General features: G+C 38.9%; 1 protein-coding gene across 5 annotated transcripts in view; it reads left to right on the top strand.

Moving 5' to 3' along the window:
* MYO1B (myosin IB) overlaps positions 1 to 19,612 on the top strand; it is a 192,200-nt gene that overhangs the window by 21,983 nt on the left and 150,605 nt on the right. For 4 of the 5 annotated variants that reach the window (XM_045032174.1, XM_045032176.1, XM_045032175.1 and 1 more), the window contains exon 2: positions 960 to 1,100. In XM_045032174.1, the coding sequence (XP_044888109.1) occupies positions 966 to 1,100 (135 nt within the window). In that variant the 5' untranslated portion in view covers positions 960 to 965. Of the gene's footprint in view, positions 1 to 959; positions 1,101 to 7,889; positions 8,001 to 19,612 lie in introns of those variants that run through there. The other variant, XM_045032177.1, reaches the window with a different exon arrangement.

A 19,612-nucleotide genomic window follows, 5' to 3' on the forward strand; every position in this document is an offset into this window, starting at 1 on the left:
GTTGAGTGTCTGCATTCCAGTTGAAAGGAGTTAAGAAAATTAATTATTTGACAAAGAGCAGTAAAGGTATAGTTCCACAGTGATTGGATGGTAGACAGTCCAGACTATTATGTTGTGAATACTAAGGAAAGATTCTATTAATAAACCCAAAAACATAGGAAATGCAATGTATAATTTAGAATAGCTTTCTTGTCTGACTTAAGTCAATTAAGTAGTTTTACTTTTAAGAATCTAAAAGATTGTTTGGAGTAGCAGAGGGAAGGTGAAGATGGGAAAAGTTGAATCAAATTGGAATACGGACAGTAAGCCCATAAAAAGCAAAATTTTTATGAATGTCTGGGCATTCTAAAAATCAATAGAAAGTTGGGTTTGCGTACACTTGAACATATTTTTATTGTAATAAAAAAGTCTGGATTCTATGCATAAGTTGCAATTCAGTTCTTGATTTTCAGTATTAAAAACAATTGACTTCTTAAAAGTGGGAACTTTTCATTAAGTCCCTGGAAAAATCAGCTTGCATAGGGACTTCAGGATTGGGCCCTGAATTTGAAATGTATCCATATAAATTAACTGTAAATCAAAACATTTACTTGTTTCTAGCTTATCGTCCATGAAAACAAATAAAGGAATCTTGGGTTCTGACCTGTTGGAATCTTTAGCCACCTTGAATTGCCTCTCAGTATTTGATATCTAGCAAACAAGGGCTGTGTCTTAGGACTTCGTGGGCTATGTTTTGGGTGCCTTTGTTTTATGTCCACGTTGCTTTGAATTATTGTTGTGAATTCTGTCCTTTCTAGATTAAAAATATAACATTTTGAAAAACATTTAATAGAAATGACACTCAATGTATTTATGTTCCTGTGTGATGTTCAGCCAAACTCCTGGATAGCTCCTATAAATGTGAATAAATAGACCCTTTCAAATTAATCGTGCTCAAATGGTTTTTTCTCTCCCAATAGAGGAAAATGGCCAAAATGGAGGTGAAGACATCACTTCTAGACAACATGATTGGAGTGGGAGATATGGTCCTTTTAGAGCCTCTTAGTGAAGATTCATTCATTAATAACCTCAAGAAGCGCTTTGACCACAGTGAAATATATGTAAGTACATGCTGCACAAATATTTCCTTGGGGGGCTATTTAATCCTCCTTTTAAAAAAAAATGTTTAGAATTATGTTGTGTAGGGGGCGCATGTCAACTGCAGGCCATGGTATGTAAAATTACATTAGCTAAAGGTACTTAACACCTTTTTTTTTTTTTTAATTGTGACTTATGCCGTCCTTTATTCAGTCACTTGCTTCTGATCTTCCTCAGTCGTGTTTCAGAATTCTTTGCACAGGTTCACATGGTGTTCTAAAGATAGGATTTGGCTCCCATCACTTTTAAAAGAAGGCCACGTGGGAATCAACAATGTAAATAGTTTGATCTTGCTGTTGTATCAGGAAGACACATTTTAAAGCAAATCTGCTTCTATGGAAGGTGGGATATAAGTAGTCTGATTGGCACCTCTTTTCATGATCCACAAAATAAGTATCATTATATGGTGTATAAACAGTAGAAATTTAGAGGGTTAATGGAATTACTCTACAGGGATTAGCGGAAACATGAAATGTCACTTGCTTGCAAACAAAGCATGTGCACAAGCATCTGCGGTTCTGCTTGCAGCTGGAAACGTGGTTTGTAAACTTGGATATGTGTGGGATTAATCAAAATCTTCATGTGTATTTATCTTTGAGCAGTGATAAATTAGGAAGCAGAAGTGCATACTAATGGTTACATCAGGGATTGAAAATAGGACTCCTGTCATGAGCCGAGTTTTGCGACTGGTTTTTTGAGTGGCCTTATAAAGATGCATTACTTTTGCGTCTTAGTTCCTTCCTCTTTAAAATGGATATGGTATACTTATGTCACTGGGGCAATGTGTGGGTAATGTTATTCAAGAGCTTTTTGATCCCTGAATGAAAGGCAGTGCTTGAAAAATGTACTTAATAGATAGAAGATGAAGGCTATGAGCCAAAAGGGAGCTATGCTCTCCAAGCCATAGCACCTATAACTTAATGGAATAAAAGAGTTGTGTACCATATTTAACTTTAGTTTATCCTCAATCCAAATCTATTTAATTGTTCAAAATGTTACTTATAGTATGTTTCTTGATTTGTTATGCTTTCAGTCCTTCCATGACTTAATTCCACTTTCTCCTTTCTGTCCTATAATAGATTGTGGTTTATCTCCATTGCCTTCTGTATTTATTTCCTCTCTTTCCACTCCCTTTGTGTCTTTATTTCCCTACATTATGTGGTCTCCCTGCTCCACTATATATTCTTTACTGCTTCTCTCTCCTCCAAAATCACTCTTTCACTTTCTTCTCCCACCCATATCTACACACAGGCTGTTGCCCACGTCCGGTCACTTAGCCTTACTCATCCACCCTTTTCACAGATAGGGCTTGAAGAATTGACTAGTCACCTGATAGCTGAGGACTGAAGTAAGACAAGTAGTTCTCATTGTCACAGATAGTGTTGAGGGGAGGAGCCACGGTGACCCCCAGATGCGGGGAGAGGAGAAGGATTCCTTTCAAGGTGCTGTTTGAGGAATTCTCTCCTTGAGGGAATTCTGTCACTTGTAGTCTCTGATCATCAGGCATTTAAAAACTAAATGTGAAGCCTTCTTTGGCTCCTTGAAGAAGGAGGAGGAGGGTGTGTGGAGGGACTCTGCTAATCTACCGTTCTCACAGCTTTTTTCTGGGTGGTCCTCCCCAGCAGTGATTTCCCCAGGAATTGAAATTAGGGGGGGGTGTTCGAATTTACAGGTGGGGTGTCAGGACCAATGAGATATGTAAAAGAGATATGAATAAAGTAAATGTTTTGTTAGGATTATGCAAATTTAACATAAGAATAATGCAAGTTACACCAAAACACATAACAGGTCTAGATTTCTAAAAAAAAATATACATTAAAAAAAAAAAGTATTTAATTTAAATTGACTTTTGAAAAGTAAGCCATCATAGGGTAAGAGGGAAGATCCTCTCATGGATCAGTAACTGGTTAAAAGATGGGAAACAAAGGGTAGGAATAAATTATCAGTTTTCAGAATGGAGAGAGATAAATAGTGGTATCCCTGAGGGGTTGGTACTGGGACCAGTGCTGTTCAACATATTCATAAATGATCTGGAAAAATGGGTAAACAGTGAGGTGGCAAAATTTGCAGATGATACAAAACTGTTCAAGATAGGTAAGTCCCAGACAGACTGTGAAGAATTACAAAGGGATCTCATAAAACTGGGTGACTGGGCAACAAAAATGGCAGATGAAATTTTATGTTGATAAATGCAAAGTAATGTACATTGGAAAACAATCTCAACTATACATACAAAATGAAGGAGTCTGAATTAGCTGTTAACACTCAAGAAAGATCTTGCAGTCATTGTGGCTAGTTCTCTGAAAACATCCACTCAGTGTGCAGCGGCAGTCAGTGATTCCCAACATTCTGTTTGCTTTTTTAAAAAGAACAGGAGCACTTGTGGCACCTTAGAGACTAACAAATTTATTTGAGCATAAGCTTTCGTGGGCTACAGTCCACTTCAACGGATGTAGCCCACAAAAGCTTATTTTCTTTTTGCAATACAGACTAACACAGCTGCTCCTCTGAAACCTTTGCTTTTTTAAGAAAGGGATAGATAATAAGACAGAAAATATCATATTGCCTCTATATAAATCCATGGCACATGTACACCTTGAATACTGTGTGCAGATCTGGTTACCCTATCCCAAAAAAGACATACTGGAAATGCAAAAAGTACAGAGATGGGCAACTAAAATGATTAGGGGCATGAAACAGGAGAAGAAATTAAAATGACTGGGAATTTTCAGCTTAGAAAAGAGACGACTAAGGGGGGATATGCTAAAGGTCTATAAAATCTTGATTGATGTGAAGAAAGTGAAGAAAGTAAATGTTTTGTTAGGATAATCCAAATTTAACATAAGGAAAATGCAAGTTACGCCAAAACACATAACAGATCTAGATTTCTAAAAAAAAAAAAAAATTAAAAAAAATTTATTTAATTTAAATTGACTTTTGAAAAGTAAGCCATCCTGGGGTAAGAGGGAAGATCCTCTCATGGATCAGTAACTGGTTAAAAGATGGGAAACAAAGGGTAGGAATAAATTATCAGTTTTCAGAATGGAGAGAGATAAATAGTGGTATTCTTGAGGGGTCAGTACTGGGACCAGTCCTATTCAACATATTCATCTGGAAAAATGGGTAAACAGTGAGGTGACAAAATTTGCAGATGATACAAAATTATTCAAGATAGTTAAGTCCCGGGCAGACTGCGAAGATCTACAAAGGGATCTCACAAAACTGGGTGACTGGGCAACAAAATGGCAAATTAAAGTTAATGCTGATAAATGCAAAGTAATGCACATTGGAAAGCAATCTCAACTATACATACAAAATGATGGCATCTGAATTAGCTGTTAACATTCAAGGAAGAGATCTTGGAGTCATTGTGGATAGATCTCTGAAAACATCCACTCCATGTGCAGCAACAGTCACAAAAGCAAACAATGTTGGGAATCATTAAGAAAGGGATAGATAATAAGACAGAAAATATCATATTGCCTCTATATAAACCCATGGTACATGCACACCCTGAATAGTGTGTGTAGATCTGGTCACACATCCTAAAAAATATATATTGGAATTGGAAAAGGTACAGAGATGGGCAACTAAAATGATGAGGGGTATGAAACAGGAGGAGAGATTAAAGTGACTGGGAATTTTCAGCTTAGAAAAGAGATGACTAATGGGGATATGATAGAGGTCGACAAAATCTTGACTGGTGTGAATAAGGAATAAGGAAATTTTATTTAATCCTTCACATAACACAAGAACTAGCAGTCACCCAATGAAATTAATAGGCAGCAGATTTTAAAAAAACAAAAGGAAGTATTTCTTCACACAATATAAAGTCAACCCAGGGAACTCTTTGCCAGGGGATGCTGTGAAGACCAAAACTATAACAGGATTTTAAAAAGAACTAGATAAATTCCTGGAGAACAGGTCCATCTGTGGCTATTAGCCAGGATGAGAGGGATGCAACGCCATGCTCTGAGTGTCCCTAGCCTGTTTTCCAGAAGCTGGGAATGGGCAACAGGGGATGGATCACTTGATGATTCCCTGTTCTATTAATTCCCTCTGAAGCACCTGGCCTTGACCACTGTTGTAAGACAGGGTACTGGGCTATATGGACCATGGATCTGACCCAGTCTGACCATTCTTATGTAAAAATTAATTATAATAAAAATGTTTAGTACAGAAACTCCCAAACATAATGACCTCCCAAGATAGCAACAATGTGAGATAACAACCTTGGCAAATACTGCATTTTAAAAATCTTGGCCTACTGGGAAACATATTTATATAAGTTTCCATTCCCAGTCACAAATCCAGCATTCTGGAGCAAAGTGACTAAAATATAGTCCAACAAACAAATGTTTATTTAACGTGCCCCTCACTTTTCCCTCCACCGCACTCCACTCACCGGTGTTGTCCTTGGTCAGTGGAGACTGAGTTCAGAGGTGCTTTCACGTGAGTACACCTTCCAGGTGGGGGACAAAAAGGCACAGTTTGCTCTGGCCACGGCTGTTCGTTGTGCCATGGTTCACTTTACCACTCTGTTGCCAATGGCCCTGCACAGTCACCTTCTGCTGTCACCTACCACTGTGACCTCTGCGAGTTGGTCTCTTGAGGTTCCACCCAGCTCTCAGTGATTTCAGCTGAGCTCTCAGTGCGGGAACCTTGCTGCTAGTGCAGTCTGGGCTGTCTCTTACACAAAAACACTGTCCCCACAGGAACACTGTCCCCACAACAGGACTAAGCACTTAGACCTGATTGTCAGTGATTTCAGCTGCAGTGGTCACTTAACAGAACAAAAGACTATCCATGGAGCCTAATCAGCTCTGTCTTTAAACAGTGGAGAGGGACAGGTCCCCACCCTCTCCCTTGATGCCTTAAAATCATCACAGACTAAGTACAGTTCTACTGCCCTTTACTCATACAATAAGAACAACATTTCATCCCCCCTTCCCCGACATTCAAGTGGTTTGTAACCCAACCCCAGCCAAAATCTATCACTTGGACAACACAGCTCTGTTTGCTGGATACCTAGTAGACTAGGTGTGAATGTAAATATAATCTGGCCCTGAAGCCTTAGCCCCCAGCTCATCACTAGCTGTCAGGGAGAACTCATTTAGACTTTGCTTACAAATCATCATTTGAAATTATTAGGTTGGCCAACATCAACTAAATGAATGCACTGACATCATAAAAAACAGCTGTATAAGGAAGCAAGGAAGCTAGTCTATGTTCATACTTTTCAAATATATTATACTTTTTCAGATACACATATTTTATCAGCAAAGAATCCTGTGGCACCTTATAGACTAACAGACGTTTTGCAGCATGAGCTTTCGTGGGTGAATACCCACTTCTTCGGATGCAAGTAGTGGAAATTTCCAGGGGCAGGTATATATATATATATATATATATATATGCAAGCAAGAAGCAAGCTAGAGATAACGAGGTTAGTTCAATCAGGGAGGATGAGGCTGTGAATTGCTTGCCAACTACAGAACCAGTTTCTCCTCCCTTGGTTTTCACACCTCTACTGCTAGAACAAGGCCTCATCCTCCCTGATTGAACTAACCTCGTTATCTCTAGCTTGCTTCTTGCTTGCATATATATACCTGCCCCTGGAAATTTCCACTACTTTCATCCGAAGAAGTGAGTATTCACCCACGAAAGCTCATGCTGCAAAACGTCTGTTAGTCTATAAGGTGCCACAGGATTCTTTGCTGCTTTTACAGATCCAGATTAACACGGCTACCCCTCTGATACTTGACATATTTTACCATACACTGTATAAGCTTTTAAAGTGTGTATTAATGTTTCAGTTTAAATTCAGATTTCCAAACAGTCACTAAATTGGTATGTAACTAGCTCACAAAACTTGGGGGGGTGTTGGGAAAATTCAGGGGGGGTGTAGGGAAATCACTGCTCCCCAGTGAATAGCTCCTCCAGTGCTTCCCTGCCCATCCTGGCTAGTAGCACCTCTGCTACCGCAGCTCACAGCTTTCCCAATATGTAGCACAGTGTAATTGACCTGATTCTTGTCAGTTTCAGCGTTGACTCTGGATTCCCAACAGTAGCTGTGAAAACTAACTAGCCTGATCAGTTTTCACTTTGTTACAGCAAAGTGAAAACATGAAGGGCGGCCAAAGTGCTGGCACTGTTTGCGTGCAGACTTAAGAACATAGTACAGTGTTGATTTATCCTCAGTTCATGTTTCAAGTATCAGAGGGGTGGCCGTGTTAGTCTGGATCTGTAAAAAGTGACAGAGTCCTGTGGCACCTTATAGACTAAAAGACGTATTGGAGCATAAACTTTCGTGGGTCAGCTTTCGTCTGACGAAATGGGTATTCACCCACAAAAGCTTATGCTCCAATACTTCTCTTAGTCTATAAGGTGCCACAGGATTCTTTGTCTTTTGGAAGGTTGTTAACTATAAGGGCTAGAAACTTACTTTGTGAAGAAACCCTAGATGTTCAGTTAGGAAAGATGCCTGCTTGCCATTAGGGAGTGGATTTTTGAAGCGCTTCAATTTTAGGTAGTATAGAATGGAAAAAGTTTGCATATTTTTATTGAACTTTGGGAGATTGGACAGTTTTTTCTGGAGATAAATCAGACTTGTATACCAAATATCTAATCTATTTTTTTTTAAATGTATAGAATAAAAACTACCTGAATTACGTACTGTTTTCAGTCATTTCAAAAATGCATTCTTTGAGGCAGTTACATCAAGAGATTTAGCTTCTCAAAATTCTAATTCTGTTGGCTAAGGTGATAAAGTATTACTGCAAAGTAATTAATTGTATTGTTTGCTTTGGCAAATAAAGGAAGGTGTCATTTCCTTCAGTAGTATGGGAACATTTGCCTTCCAGGTAGAAAATCCTGACACTTTTCAGTAAAATGTATTTAAGTTTGCTGCCAAGCAAAAAGACCTTTCAAACAGGTAGTTCAACTCCTGTTTCTGTAGGCTGGATAGGAAGGATCAATGATATTTCAACCAACTTTACTTATCACTTTTTATTGTTTGATCTTAAAAAACTCAGTTTACTAATCCACCTATTAAAGGTGGAAACTTTTAGATGAAATCAGAGCATTTACTATATTAAAATATTTAATTCATAGCCAATAAAAGCAATAGCTGTTTCAAGGAAGTGCCAAGTAGTGTACTGTGAGTAGACTGGTTATCTGGTTTGTGATGTTTCATAATTTTATGTACTAAACAATTCAAGGAATGTTATTTCAGTTCCAGATCAATTAGATTTTGCTGCTATGTAAATTTCACCCCCACGATTTTATTTCCTGCAGCTTTTTTAAATTTCATGTGGACAGAGTTTTTTGTTTATTACAGCATTTCCTGTTTATTTTTTAAAAAGCAAAAAACCAGCCCCCACTTTTCCCCTCCCATGACAAAATCTCAACCCTGAGAAATACATTTTTCACTTCTTTTTTTTAAGACTTAAGCTTGAACACAATGAATCCCTTGTTACATCTGGAAGTAATGTATGTTTTAACATATAGGACCTCATGTTTTGCATGCCATCATGGGGAGCAAAATGAGATTACTGAAGAGCTACTCTTAGGGTACGTCCATACTATCCCGCCCGGGTCGGCGGGTAGCGATCGAACTCCGAACGCGCTCCCGTCAACTCCGGAACTCCACCACCGCGAATGACTTCGATCCCGTGCCGTCAGGACGGGTAAGTAGTTCGAACTAAGGTAGTTCGAGTTCAGCTACACTATTCGCGTAGCTGAACTTGCGTACCTTAGTTCGAACCCACCCCCTAGTGTAGACCAGGCCTTAGAGATGAACAAAGCCTGCAAACTTCAGTTCATGCCTGTTGCATGAACCTGGCCCTGCAGGGTCCATTCACAGGGCAATAGGAATGGACTTCTTCTTTCCTAATTAATTTGTAGATTCAAGTTCCTCCCTCATTTCAGTATTCAACTGTAGGTGTTAAAAAAAACAACCAAACAGTATTGTCCATTCAGCTGCTTTTTATGCCTACACAGCAGTTAAGTACGGTTTTGTCAACATCAGTTTTTAAACATCAGTTTCTGGTAAAGTAACGTATATGGTTTGTGTCTGAACTACCTATTTGTTACCGTTTTACAACTGTGTTAAAAATCCTGTTATATCCCTCAAAGGAATTGGCCTGTGGAGAATAGACTCTTACATGGACTATTTATGTTTTTAAAGTTAATTTTGCAGGGAGCAGAACCTGCTGCATAACCATGTTAGCTGGTCTTTCTAGGTAAGCGCATAATTTAAAGCATGACATTTAACAAATCCAGTGCCAATGGACAAAGTAAATGGAATTTTTACAGGGTTCTTTCTGGGGTAGGGAGGAGAAATAGAATACTCTTCTGAGGGGAAAGGGCTTTGAAGGGGAGATGTTTGGCTGGTGGATGTGAGTTGTTGCAGATCCAATGGCTATCTCCTTGCACGTCCCTGAAATTCCATCTCTTCACTACTGCAAATGGCACCTGCTAAGAGCTCAACTCTGCAGGACATTAGGTGTATACCATTCCCTTTGTAGGCATTGTGTAGCCTCCAGTAAGTTGGAACTCCTATGGTTATGTGCCTCTGGGCTGAGTCAGAATTTAGATCTGAGTGCATGTGGAATGTTTACTTCCAAAGTAGGAAGTGTAAATGCACAGGCTTGTTACAAAAATTCAGGAGTTGGGAAAGAAGAAATGACTATGACCCCGTTTTTTTCTTCTTTTAAAACATATCTTCCACTTGGCAAATTCACATATTTAGTGTTTGCATACAAGTGAATCCCTCTTTAAGCATAGAAATCAAATTTTGTATTTTGGTTTCTAAGTTCTTGGAGACAAAAAATAGGAGACAGTTCAGTGTTTCAAAAACAGCATGTTCTTGGGCTCACAGGAGGAAAGAAGAGTGCTCATAATAGAACACTGGCTACTGAATTGGTTACATGTTGTACATTTTCATAGTTTTTACAAAGTTTAATGGAGTTGGGTGTTGGGTTGCATTCCAGAGTGCAAAGAGACTGTGCCTATAGAAATAAGCATAAAGGCTAGTTTAATTGGAGTTAGACCAAATGTTCTAATAATTACTCTAGGATTTTGCAGTAATCTTGTGTTGAGTGGTTTTGGGGGCTCATTGGGTAATGTGCATGTGTTGATTGAAAATTAGAAACTTGGTTTAATTGTGTCTGTAAATGGCTGGTGTGAGGTATGAGTGTGTAGTTCTTTTCTCACTAAAAAGCTCTAACTGTTAGTAAATATTTTTGGCAACTTTTAAAGCAAATTTTGCATCCAGTAAGTTTACATCCCTTTTTATTCACACTTTTGCAAACATTTGAGCAGAGTTCTACTGGTACAGATTTTTACAGAAAGCAAATTCCAAACTTGAGATTCTTTTAATCAACCCAATGAATTTCATGGTGAAACTAACTTTTTTATTTTAAAAGGCAAAAATTTAAAGGTTAGGCTAGCCAATCAGCAAACAGAAACTATAAGATGTAATTTAGTTGGCCAGTCACATAGCTTGAATATCTGATCACTAATAATGAGTACTTGGAGGTTCCAATGAAGTTTGTGAACAACCTCGAGACTAAAGTTTGTTCACACAACATTCATTGAACACCTTCAAACAGTGAACTAATTCATAAAAGTCACAATCTGTCTGTGGGTAATTTGTGGGGGAGGTGGCTTCATTCCCTAAATACATTATTGTGAATTGTTCATCCAGCTCTAACAGTAACTTCCTCTTATATTCTGGCATGACTACAAATGTTATATGCCATTAGTGGTTCCCTGGATAACAAAGACTTGGTTGAGTATTTGTTTGCATACAAAACTGAACCTCATTCCTGGACAGGGTGGCTTTTTTCCTAGTGTTTAAAATCCAGAAATGTTAAGGGCAAGTGGGAAATGATTGACAAGAGGGCCAGGTGCATTTGTGCTTGTGGGAGTTCTATCAGCAGGGCCTGATCTTGGCCTACTTTTTGGATAAGAAAGGGTTCAACTCTCTGAGTACTCCAGTCTTTCAAAGTCTGTCATCCACGTGCATCATTTAAATGGCATTTGGGGCCAAGTGCAACATCAGCAGCCGCATTTATTTCAGTTCACAAAGCATGCTGCTTTGATCAAGGCTTCCCTGTGTCCCTCTGTCCTGTCTACTCATTCACAGATCTGCTGAGGAGTCAAAATCACTTCAGCCCCTACTACTTGTATTTTGTCTGCTTGTGTAGTTTGAACCCTATTCTTTTTCTCCTTGAATGAGAAGAAGTGGTGTACACCTAGGAGGAACATCTTAATACAAGAATGAACCCCTTTTTACTGTAACGTCTAAACTTTCCTTAATATATTTTGGTGCAAAATATGCATGGTACAGACCTGTTGATCTGATTATTGGTGTTATATGGTATACTGAAATGGGGTTTATCAGTCAATCAGAATGCAGTGAATCCTGTACAGTTTGATGCATAACTGTACAGTTTTTTGCAGTTTTGCAATTCAGTGCACTCTAATTTGTGTCTGACTTGAATAATTATTTCATGTCTGTTTCTTAATATTCATATAGCACGTAGTTCATTATGGTATAATTAGATGTCTTTTACTAGCCAATCAGATTATAGACACTTGTCTAAACACTATACGGTTATTCTCTAACCATATTGTGAATATACAGACCTTTCTACTTTGGCTACTTGAATCTGCACTGATTCGCTCCTGTAATTGGAATTACTAAACTGTTAATCAGCAACAAAGATGATGATTTAGCTTCACTCCCTTCAGTTGAAGTAGCCTCTAAACTTTTCATGGCAGAGGAAGAAACAATATCATCATAGAACTGTAGGGCTGGAAGAGACCTCCATAGGTAATTTGGTCCAGCCTCCTGCGCTGAGGCAGGACCAATCCTGACAGAGATTCATCTAATCTTTTCTTAAAAACCTCTGATGGGGATTCCACAGCCTCTCTTGGCAGCCTAGTCCAGAACTTAGCTATCCTTATACTTGGAAAGTTTCTCCTAATATCTAACCTAAATCTCCCTTGCCGCAGATTAAACCAGTTACATCTTGTTCTGCCTTCAGTGGACATGGAGAACAATTGATTGCTAGCCTCTTTATAACAGCCCTTAATATATTTGAAGACTGTTTATCAAGTCCTTCCTCAGCCTTCTTGTTTCAAGTCTAAACATGCCCAGTTATTTTAATCTTTCCTCACAGGTTGTTTTCTAAACCTTTTTATTATTTTTCTTGCAATTTTCTGGACTGTCTCCACTTCTTTCCCAGAACAAGACACAGTTCTCCAGCCGAGGCCTCACCAGTACTGAATAGAGCAGGACAATTATTTCCCGTATCTTAGATATGACTTTCCGGTTAATATACCCCAGAATGATATTAGCGTTTTTCACAGCTGCAACACATTGTTGACTCATATTCCATTTGTGCTTCACTATAGCTCCAGATACTTTTTCTGCAGTATGACTGCCTAGCCCAGGGGTCGGCAACCTTTCAGAAGTGCTGTGCTGAGTCATTTATTCACTCTAATTTAAGGTTTCGCGTGCCAGTAATACCTTCTAAAAACGTTAAAATGTCTCTTTCTACAAGTCTATAATATATAACTAAACTATTGTTGTATGTAAAGTAAATAAGGTTTTAAAATGTTTAAGAAGTTTCATTTAAATTAAAATTAAAATGCAGAGCCCCCCAAACCAGTGGCCAGAACCTGGGCAGTGTGAGTGCCACTGAAAATCAGCTCGCGTGCTGCCTTTGGCACACGTGCCTTAGGTTGCCTACCCCTGGCCTAACCAGTTATTCCGTATTTTATAGCTGTATGTTTGATTTTTTCCTTCCTAAGTATAGTTCTTTGCACTTGTCTTTATTGAATTTAATTTTGTAGATTTTAGACCAATTCCTCAATTTATCAGGGTTATTGTGAATTCTAATCCTGTCCTCCAGAGTTCTTGCAACTCCTCCCAGCTTGGTGTCATCTGCAAATTTTACAACCACAGTCTTCTCTCCATTATCCAAGCCATTAATGAACTTATTGAATAGTACTGGATGCAGGATGGACCCCTGTGGAATCCCACTAGACACATCCTCACAGTTTGACAGCAAACTATTGTTAACTAATCCTGTCGAAGGAAATTAGATTGGTTTTGCACAATTTGTTCTTGACAAATCCATGCTGGCTATTACTTATTTATCCTAGTATCCTCTATTTACTTACAAATAGATTGTTTAATAATTTGTTCCAGCACCTTTCCGGTGTCAGCCTAACTTCAATTCAAGGTCTCTTTGTTCCACTTTTTAAAAGCAGGTACTATATTTACCCGTCAGTCCTCTAGGACCCAGCCAGTCCTCTGTGAGTTCTTGAAGATCATCACTAACGATTGAGAGATTGCTTCAGCAAGGTCCTTATGTGCCCTAGAATTAATTTCATCAGGTCCTGTGATGTGAATACATCTAACTTACCTAAATATCCTTTAACTGTTCTTACTCTATTTTGGCTTCTGTTCCTTCCCACTTGTTGAGCATCTGGTCACCGTTAGCTCCTTTAGTGAAGACTGAAGGAAAATAGGCATGAAGCACCTCAATCTTCTTGATATTAGCTTTCCTTCTCTGCTAAGGTAGTGGATCTACAATTTCTTTCGTCTTTTTCTTGCTCCTAATGTATTTAAAGAACCTCTTTTTGTCATTAATGTGCCTTGCTAGATGTATCTCATTTTGTGCCTTAGCCTTTCTGATTTTGTCTCTACATGCTTGTGCTATTCTTTTGTACTCATCTTTAGCAATTTGTGACTGTTTCCAATTTTTGTAGGATTCCTTTTTGATTTTCAGGTCATTAAAGAGCTCCTGATGGAGCCATATTGGCCTCTTACTGTTCTGTCTGTCTTTCCTTTGCATCGAGATAGTTGCTGTTATGCTTTTAATACTGTCTCTTTAAGAAGCGGCCAGCTCTTCTGAATGCCTTTTCCCCTCAGGTTTTCTTCCCTTGGCACCTCACCTATCAGTTCTCAAGGTTGTTAAATTCTACTTTTTTGAAGTCCCTTGTCCTTATTCTGCTCCTCTCACTCCTTCCTTTCTTTAAAATCATGAAATCTATTGTTACGTGATCACTTCCATCTAATTGAGTTCAACCTTTAGATTTGCAACCAATTCCTCCCTATTAGGTTACTTCCTCCACTTTCTCAAACAAGATGTTACTGGACATTTTGCCATATTGCTTTTCTTGGCAGTTAATCCCTCATTACTACCCTATGCTGTGTTTTGGCAATTTGTTTGTTCTAAAATCATCCTCCACCTGATTTGGTGGTCTACAGTAGATTCATTCCATGCTGTCACCCCTGTTTTGTTTTGTTTTGTTTTTCTGCCTCCCTCCCCCTCCCCTTTTAACTTCACCCAGCAAGTTTTAACTCATCTGCCTTCTTACCTCCTTCTAGACCGTAACAAAACAACAACAAAACCCAACCAAACAAAAAAACCACCACCACCACGGCTGTCAAGTAATCGCAGTTAACTCATGCAATTAACTCAAAAAAATGAAGCGTGATTAATCACAATTTTAATTACACTGTTAAACAATAGAATGCCAGTTTATTACATATTTTTGGATGTTTTTCTACATTTTCAAATTGCAAAGTGCTCACGTTATATTATTTTAATTACAAATATTTGCATTGTAAAAATGATAAACAAAAGAAATACTATTTTTCAGTTCACCTCATACAGCACCATAATGCAATCTCTTTATTGTGAAAGTGCAACTTACAAATGTAGATTTTTTTTTGTTATGTAACTGCACTCAAAAACAAAACAATGCAAAACTTTAGAGCCTACAAGTCCACTCAGTCCTACTTCTTGTTCAGCCAATCACTAAGACAACCACGTTTGTTTACTTTTTTGGGAGATAATGCTGCCGGCTTCCTATTTACATCACCAGAAAGTGAGAAGAAGCCTTCACATAGCACTTTTGTAGCCGTCATTGCAAGGTATTTATGTGCCAGATATACTAAACATCTGTATGCCCCTTCATGCTTGGGCCACCATTTCAGAAGACATGCTTCCATACTCATGACACTCGTTTAAAAAAAAAAGTGTTAATTAAATTGACTGAACTCCTTGAGGAGAATAGTATGTTTCCTGCTCTCTCTTTTGCCTGCATTCTGCCATATATTTCATTTTACAGCAGTCTTGGATGATGACCCAGCACATGTTGTTCATTTTAAGAACACTTTCACAGCAGATTTGACAAAACGCAAAGAAGATGCCAATGTAAGATAACTACAGTACTCGACCCGAGATTTAAGAATCTGAAGTGCCTTCCAAAATCCGAGAGGGATGAGGTGTGGAGCATGCTTTCGGAAGTCTTAAAAGAGCAATATTCTGATGTGGAAACTACAGAACCCGAACCACCAAAAAAGAAAACCAGCCTTCTGCTGGTGGCATCTGACTCAGATGATGAAAGTGAACATGCACGGGTCTGCATTGCTTTGGATCATTATCGAGCAGAACCCCTCATTAGCATGTCCTTTGGAATGATGGTTGAAGCATGAAGGGGCATATGAATCTTTAACGTGTCTGGCATGTAAATATATTGCAACGCTGGTTACAACAGTGCCAGGTGAACACCATTTCTCACTTTCAGGTGGCATTATAAACAATGTCTGTGTGACTCACTGAACAAGCAGTAGGACTGAGTAGACTTGTAAACTCTAGAGTTTTACATTGTTTTATTTTTGAATGCAGTTTTTTGTACATAATTCTACATTTGTAAGTTCAGCTTTCACGATGAAGCGATTGTATTACAATACTTGTATGAGGTGAATTGAAAAATATTATTTCTTTTGTTTTTATAGCACAAATATTTGTAATAAAAATTAATATAAAGTGAGCACTGTACACTTTGTATGTTGTAATTGAAATCAGTATTTTTGAAAATGTAGAAAATATTGAAAAATATTTAAATAAATGTTATTCTATTGTTTAACAGTGTGATTAATCGTGCTTAACTTTTTTAATCGCTTGACAGCCCTAAAAAAAAAAAAAGCAAACAAGGTAGGGCTGTCAGATTTCTTAGGAGAGGGGAAAATAAAATATTGAACCCTGAACCTCAGTCCTCTCTTCCTTCCATCCTTCTTCAGTCCTGTTACTTCCCCTTCTTCCCACCCTCTGTTTCAGGTAAAAGAAGCTTTTCTCCTCGTCATGTAATATATAGATTTTCTTAGTTTTTCTATTACCCTGTTTCCATTTGCTTGTTGGCATAATCCTAGTCCTCTCCCCAAATTCAGATTTGAACTGCAATATAAACTAATATATTACTGTTCAGCAGCAAAGAGCTTTGCTGACCTGTAAGAAGGGGAAAGGTGGGAAGGTGGAAATGAAACAGGGTCACAAGATTTTCTATCTTATAAACAATTTATATGTTAGCAGTTTGAAAGCCCATTCATTTCCTTGGGTTCAAAGGCTAACTGAAGTCAGCTATAATGTTCCCCCCTCACTTCATCATCATTTTTCTTTAAACTCTAAAATAGAATCTCCCTCTGGGTTTCCCAGTGCATTTAATGTCTGCTTTGGATTGTTTGTGCATGGCATGTGTGAGCAACTCTGATCAGGAATTAACTTGTATGGTGCTAAACACATGTTGCAGTTTTACTTTCATTTGAAGCTTGCATATTTGATGTTTCAGTATAATAGCTTGAGGGGACTTCTTGTGTGAGGTCATAGTCAATAATTTAGGTTGAATAAGTCAATGGGTCTCAGACTTTTTTTACTGATGACCCTTTTCACATAGCAGGTCTCTGAGTGTAAACCCCTCCACCCCTTATAAATTAAACACTTTAAAAAAATATATTTAACATCATTATAAATGCTGGAGGCAAAGCAGGCTTTGGGGTGGAGGTTGACAGCTCACAACCCCCCATGTAATAACCTCGCAACCCCGAGGGGTCCTGACTCCCAGTTTGAGAAGCCCTGGCATAAGTAGTCATGTGCTCTTGGCTTGACTTGTGTATGGTTATTTCATAACTTGAGTGCTTCCTGTTTTTCCTTATTTTTTTTGCCATGTAATATAGGCTGTTTGTTCAGTAAAGTTTTACTTTTCCACTCAGCTGTACTTCTGTCTCTGGCCTAGCCATCTTGAAATGGTCAGGACTTTTCCCACGATGCTGTCTAGCACAGCAAGACTATGTCTCAGTACTCATTCCTGATGTATCAGGCATTTCATCTGAAAAAGAAGTGAAGAAGACATAGGGAAGATTGAACCAAATGTTCTTTGTGGATCTGTCTTCTCTCCCTGTGTCCCCATTCACCCTCTGAGTCAGAGCTCAACTATCTATTGCCACTATAAAGAACAGAGCTGTATGATTATTGGCTCCTGTTATTGTTTTCTTAATGGGAACAATTAATTGCATTAGGGAACAAGGGCAGTGGCTCTTGAGGTTCCGTTTTTAAGCCTGGTTTTGGTTCACACTCTGTAATTGACACACATCAGTTCTGAGGTAGATATGACTAAGTTTTATTTGGGCTAAAGGTAGAAATCCTCTGTAAAATTTGAAGAGATATAAGACACGAGCTAATAGCCCATGCCTTGTCTCTTAATAGCTCTGAGTTAGGTTGCAGTAAAAATAGATCTCTTAAACATACACGTTTCAAAATTCTTCTAACTTTTGTCCCCACTTTGTAGGGAAAAAAAGCTGCAATCTAGTGTTCAGGATCAAAATCTAGTTTAATGTGAAATTGTGAAAATGATTACCACTTTATACTAAGCGCACATTTTCTAACATTACTAGTGTGTCAAATGACTGCTGGAGAGGTTAGCTTTCATTTAGGAAAAAAGAAATCTTTGGTTCCCCTTTTGGCAGAGTTAGACCTTAAAGTGTAACATGAACACTAGAGAGGCTTGTCAATAGAAAAGATAGCCTTTTTTAAAAGCATCTAAGGGCATCCCAAGGGGGCTGTTGAGTTTCCTAAGGCTCAAAGGGGATTCAAGGCACTTGTAGGGGGAATGTGAGCCCTGGATAAGGTCTCAGAGGTTGCTGGTGGCTTAATACAGCTTACCCAGATGGAGCAATATGTCACAGTTGCAGGGCCAGCTGCGCCTCTGTCCCCTTCGAGATCTTTGAATGCATCATCCCCTTAGGTGTCAGGCCTCTTGCCTTGACCTCTTCTGAGGTGGAAGCATGTAGTTTGCCCAGTCTTAGATCAGGCCCTGGGCTATGGAACTCAGATACAGAGTATCAACCATGCATACCTAGAAGCTTCGACCCGGTTCAGCACCTGCGGTTCTTCGCTTTGGATCAGTGGAGTGACCAGACAGCCTTCTTAAACCCAAGGAGTGTTTAATCTTAACAATAAGAACAAAACATCTAGAGAGAATTTTTAAAACTACAGTCTACCCACCTGTCTATTGCCCATAGGCTTACCATCCTCTGATGGCAGGTGGTCATGCTTGACTACTTCAGACACCTCTGCAGGAATGTGTGTCAGTCTGAACAGCTCCTCAGCAACCTCCACAATAGCTACCCCCTTAGAGGCAGAGAGAATTGTCTTTTATCCAGCCAGAGATCCTTTGCATTCTCTGGTTTCCCAGCCTTGGCCCTACATAGCAAAACAAGTTCTAGAACATGGCTGGAGTCAGGAGGTAGAATATTCACTTTTACTGGCTTGGGCATTGTCTCTTGGTAGCGCAGAAGTGTTTGTTGGGAAGAGGAAGTGGGAGGCAGTGTTGTTTTGCTTCCAGCTTGCTTTTCTTATACATTCTCCCCACTAAATGAAAACAAACATATTCATACAGTAATCACCCAAATAACCAGTTCACATTCAGTATTCACAAAATATTACAGAGCAGACCCACGTCCATCACGCCATACTTGTGTGCACAGAGGTAGGGGCCACAGAAAATGAGCTGCATTTCTCAAGGATGGTAGAAGGTGTATTGGTGAGGAACCTCTCTTATCTGCATATGCTTCATTTGTTCCTTGATATGTGTTAGGATTATTTGTGAGAGGATTAGCGGGTATGGGGAAGGGTGTGTGTGAAGAAAACTAGGAAATTTCTCCTCAGACATATCATTAATGTGAGGATAAAATTACAGGCATGTACTAGTGGTTTGAGTGCATGTTACCATATAAGAATATTAGGGTAAAAATCCCTCCAAGTGTCAGAAACCCAGGAAATACAGAGTTAAGGTGGCACTTTGTCTGTCTGTCTTTTGATGCTAGGGTGCCCAGATGTCCCAATTTTATAGGAACAGTCTTGATACTTGGGGATTTGCCTTGTATAGGTGCCTATTTACCCCCCCCCCCCCAATCCTGATTCGTCACATTTGCTGTCTGGTCACCCTGTTTGATGCTGACTTTTTAATTAGCTGCAACCCTTCCTTACTGTCTGTGACAGAATGCAGGAAGACAGGCAGATGTTAATTAGTTTCCCTTCAGAAAGCTGATGGAGGAAATTTGATAATCTGGCTGGCTGGGTTAAGGAGCCAATTAGCCCAGGCTGATAAGGAG

This window comes from Mauremys mutica, chromosome 10 (genome assembly GCF_020497125.1).
Source record: "Mauremys mutica isolate MM-2020 ecotype Southern chromosome 10, ASM2049712v1, whole genome shotgun sequence".
Taxonomy (NCBI): domain Eukaryota; kingdom Metazoa; phylum Chordata; order Testudines; family Geoemydidae; genus Mauremys; species Mauremys mutica.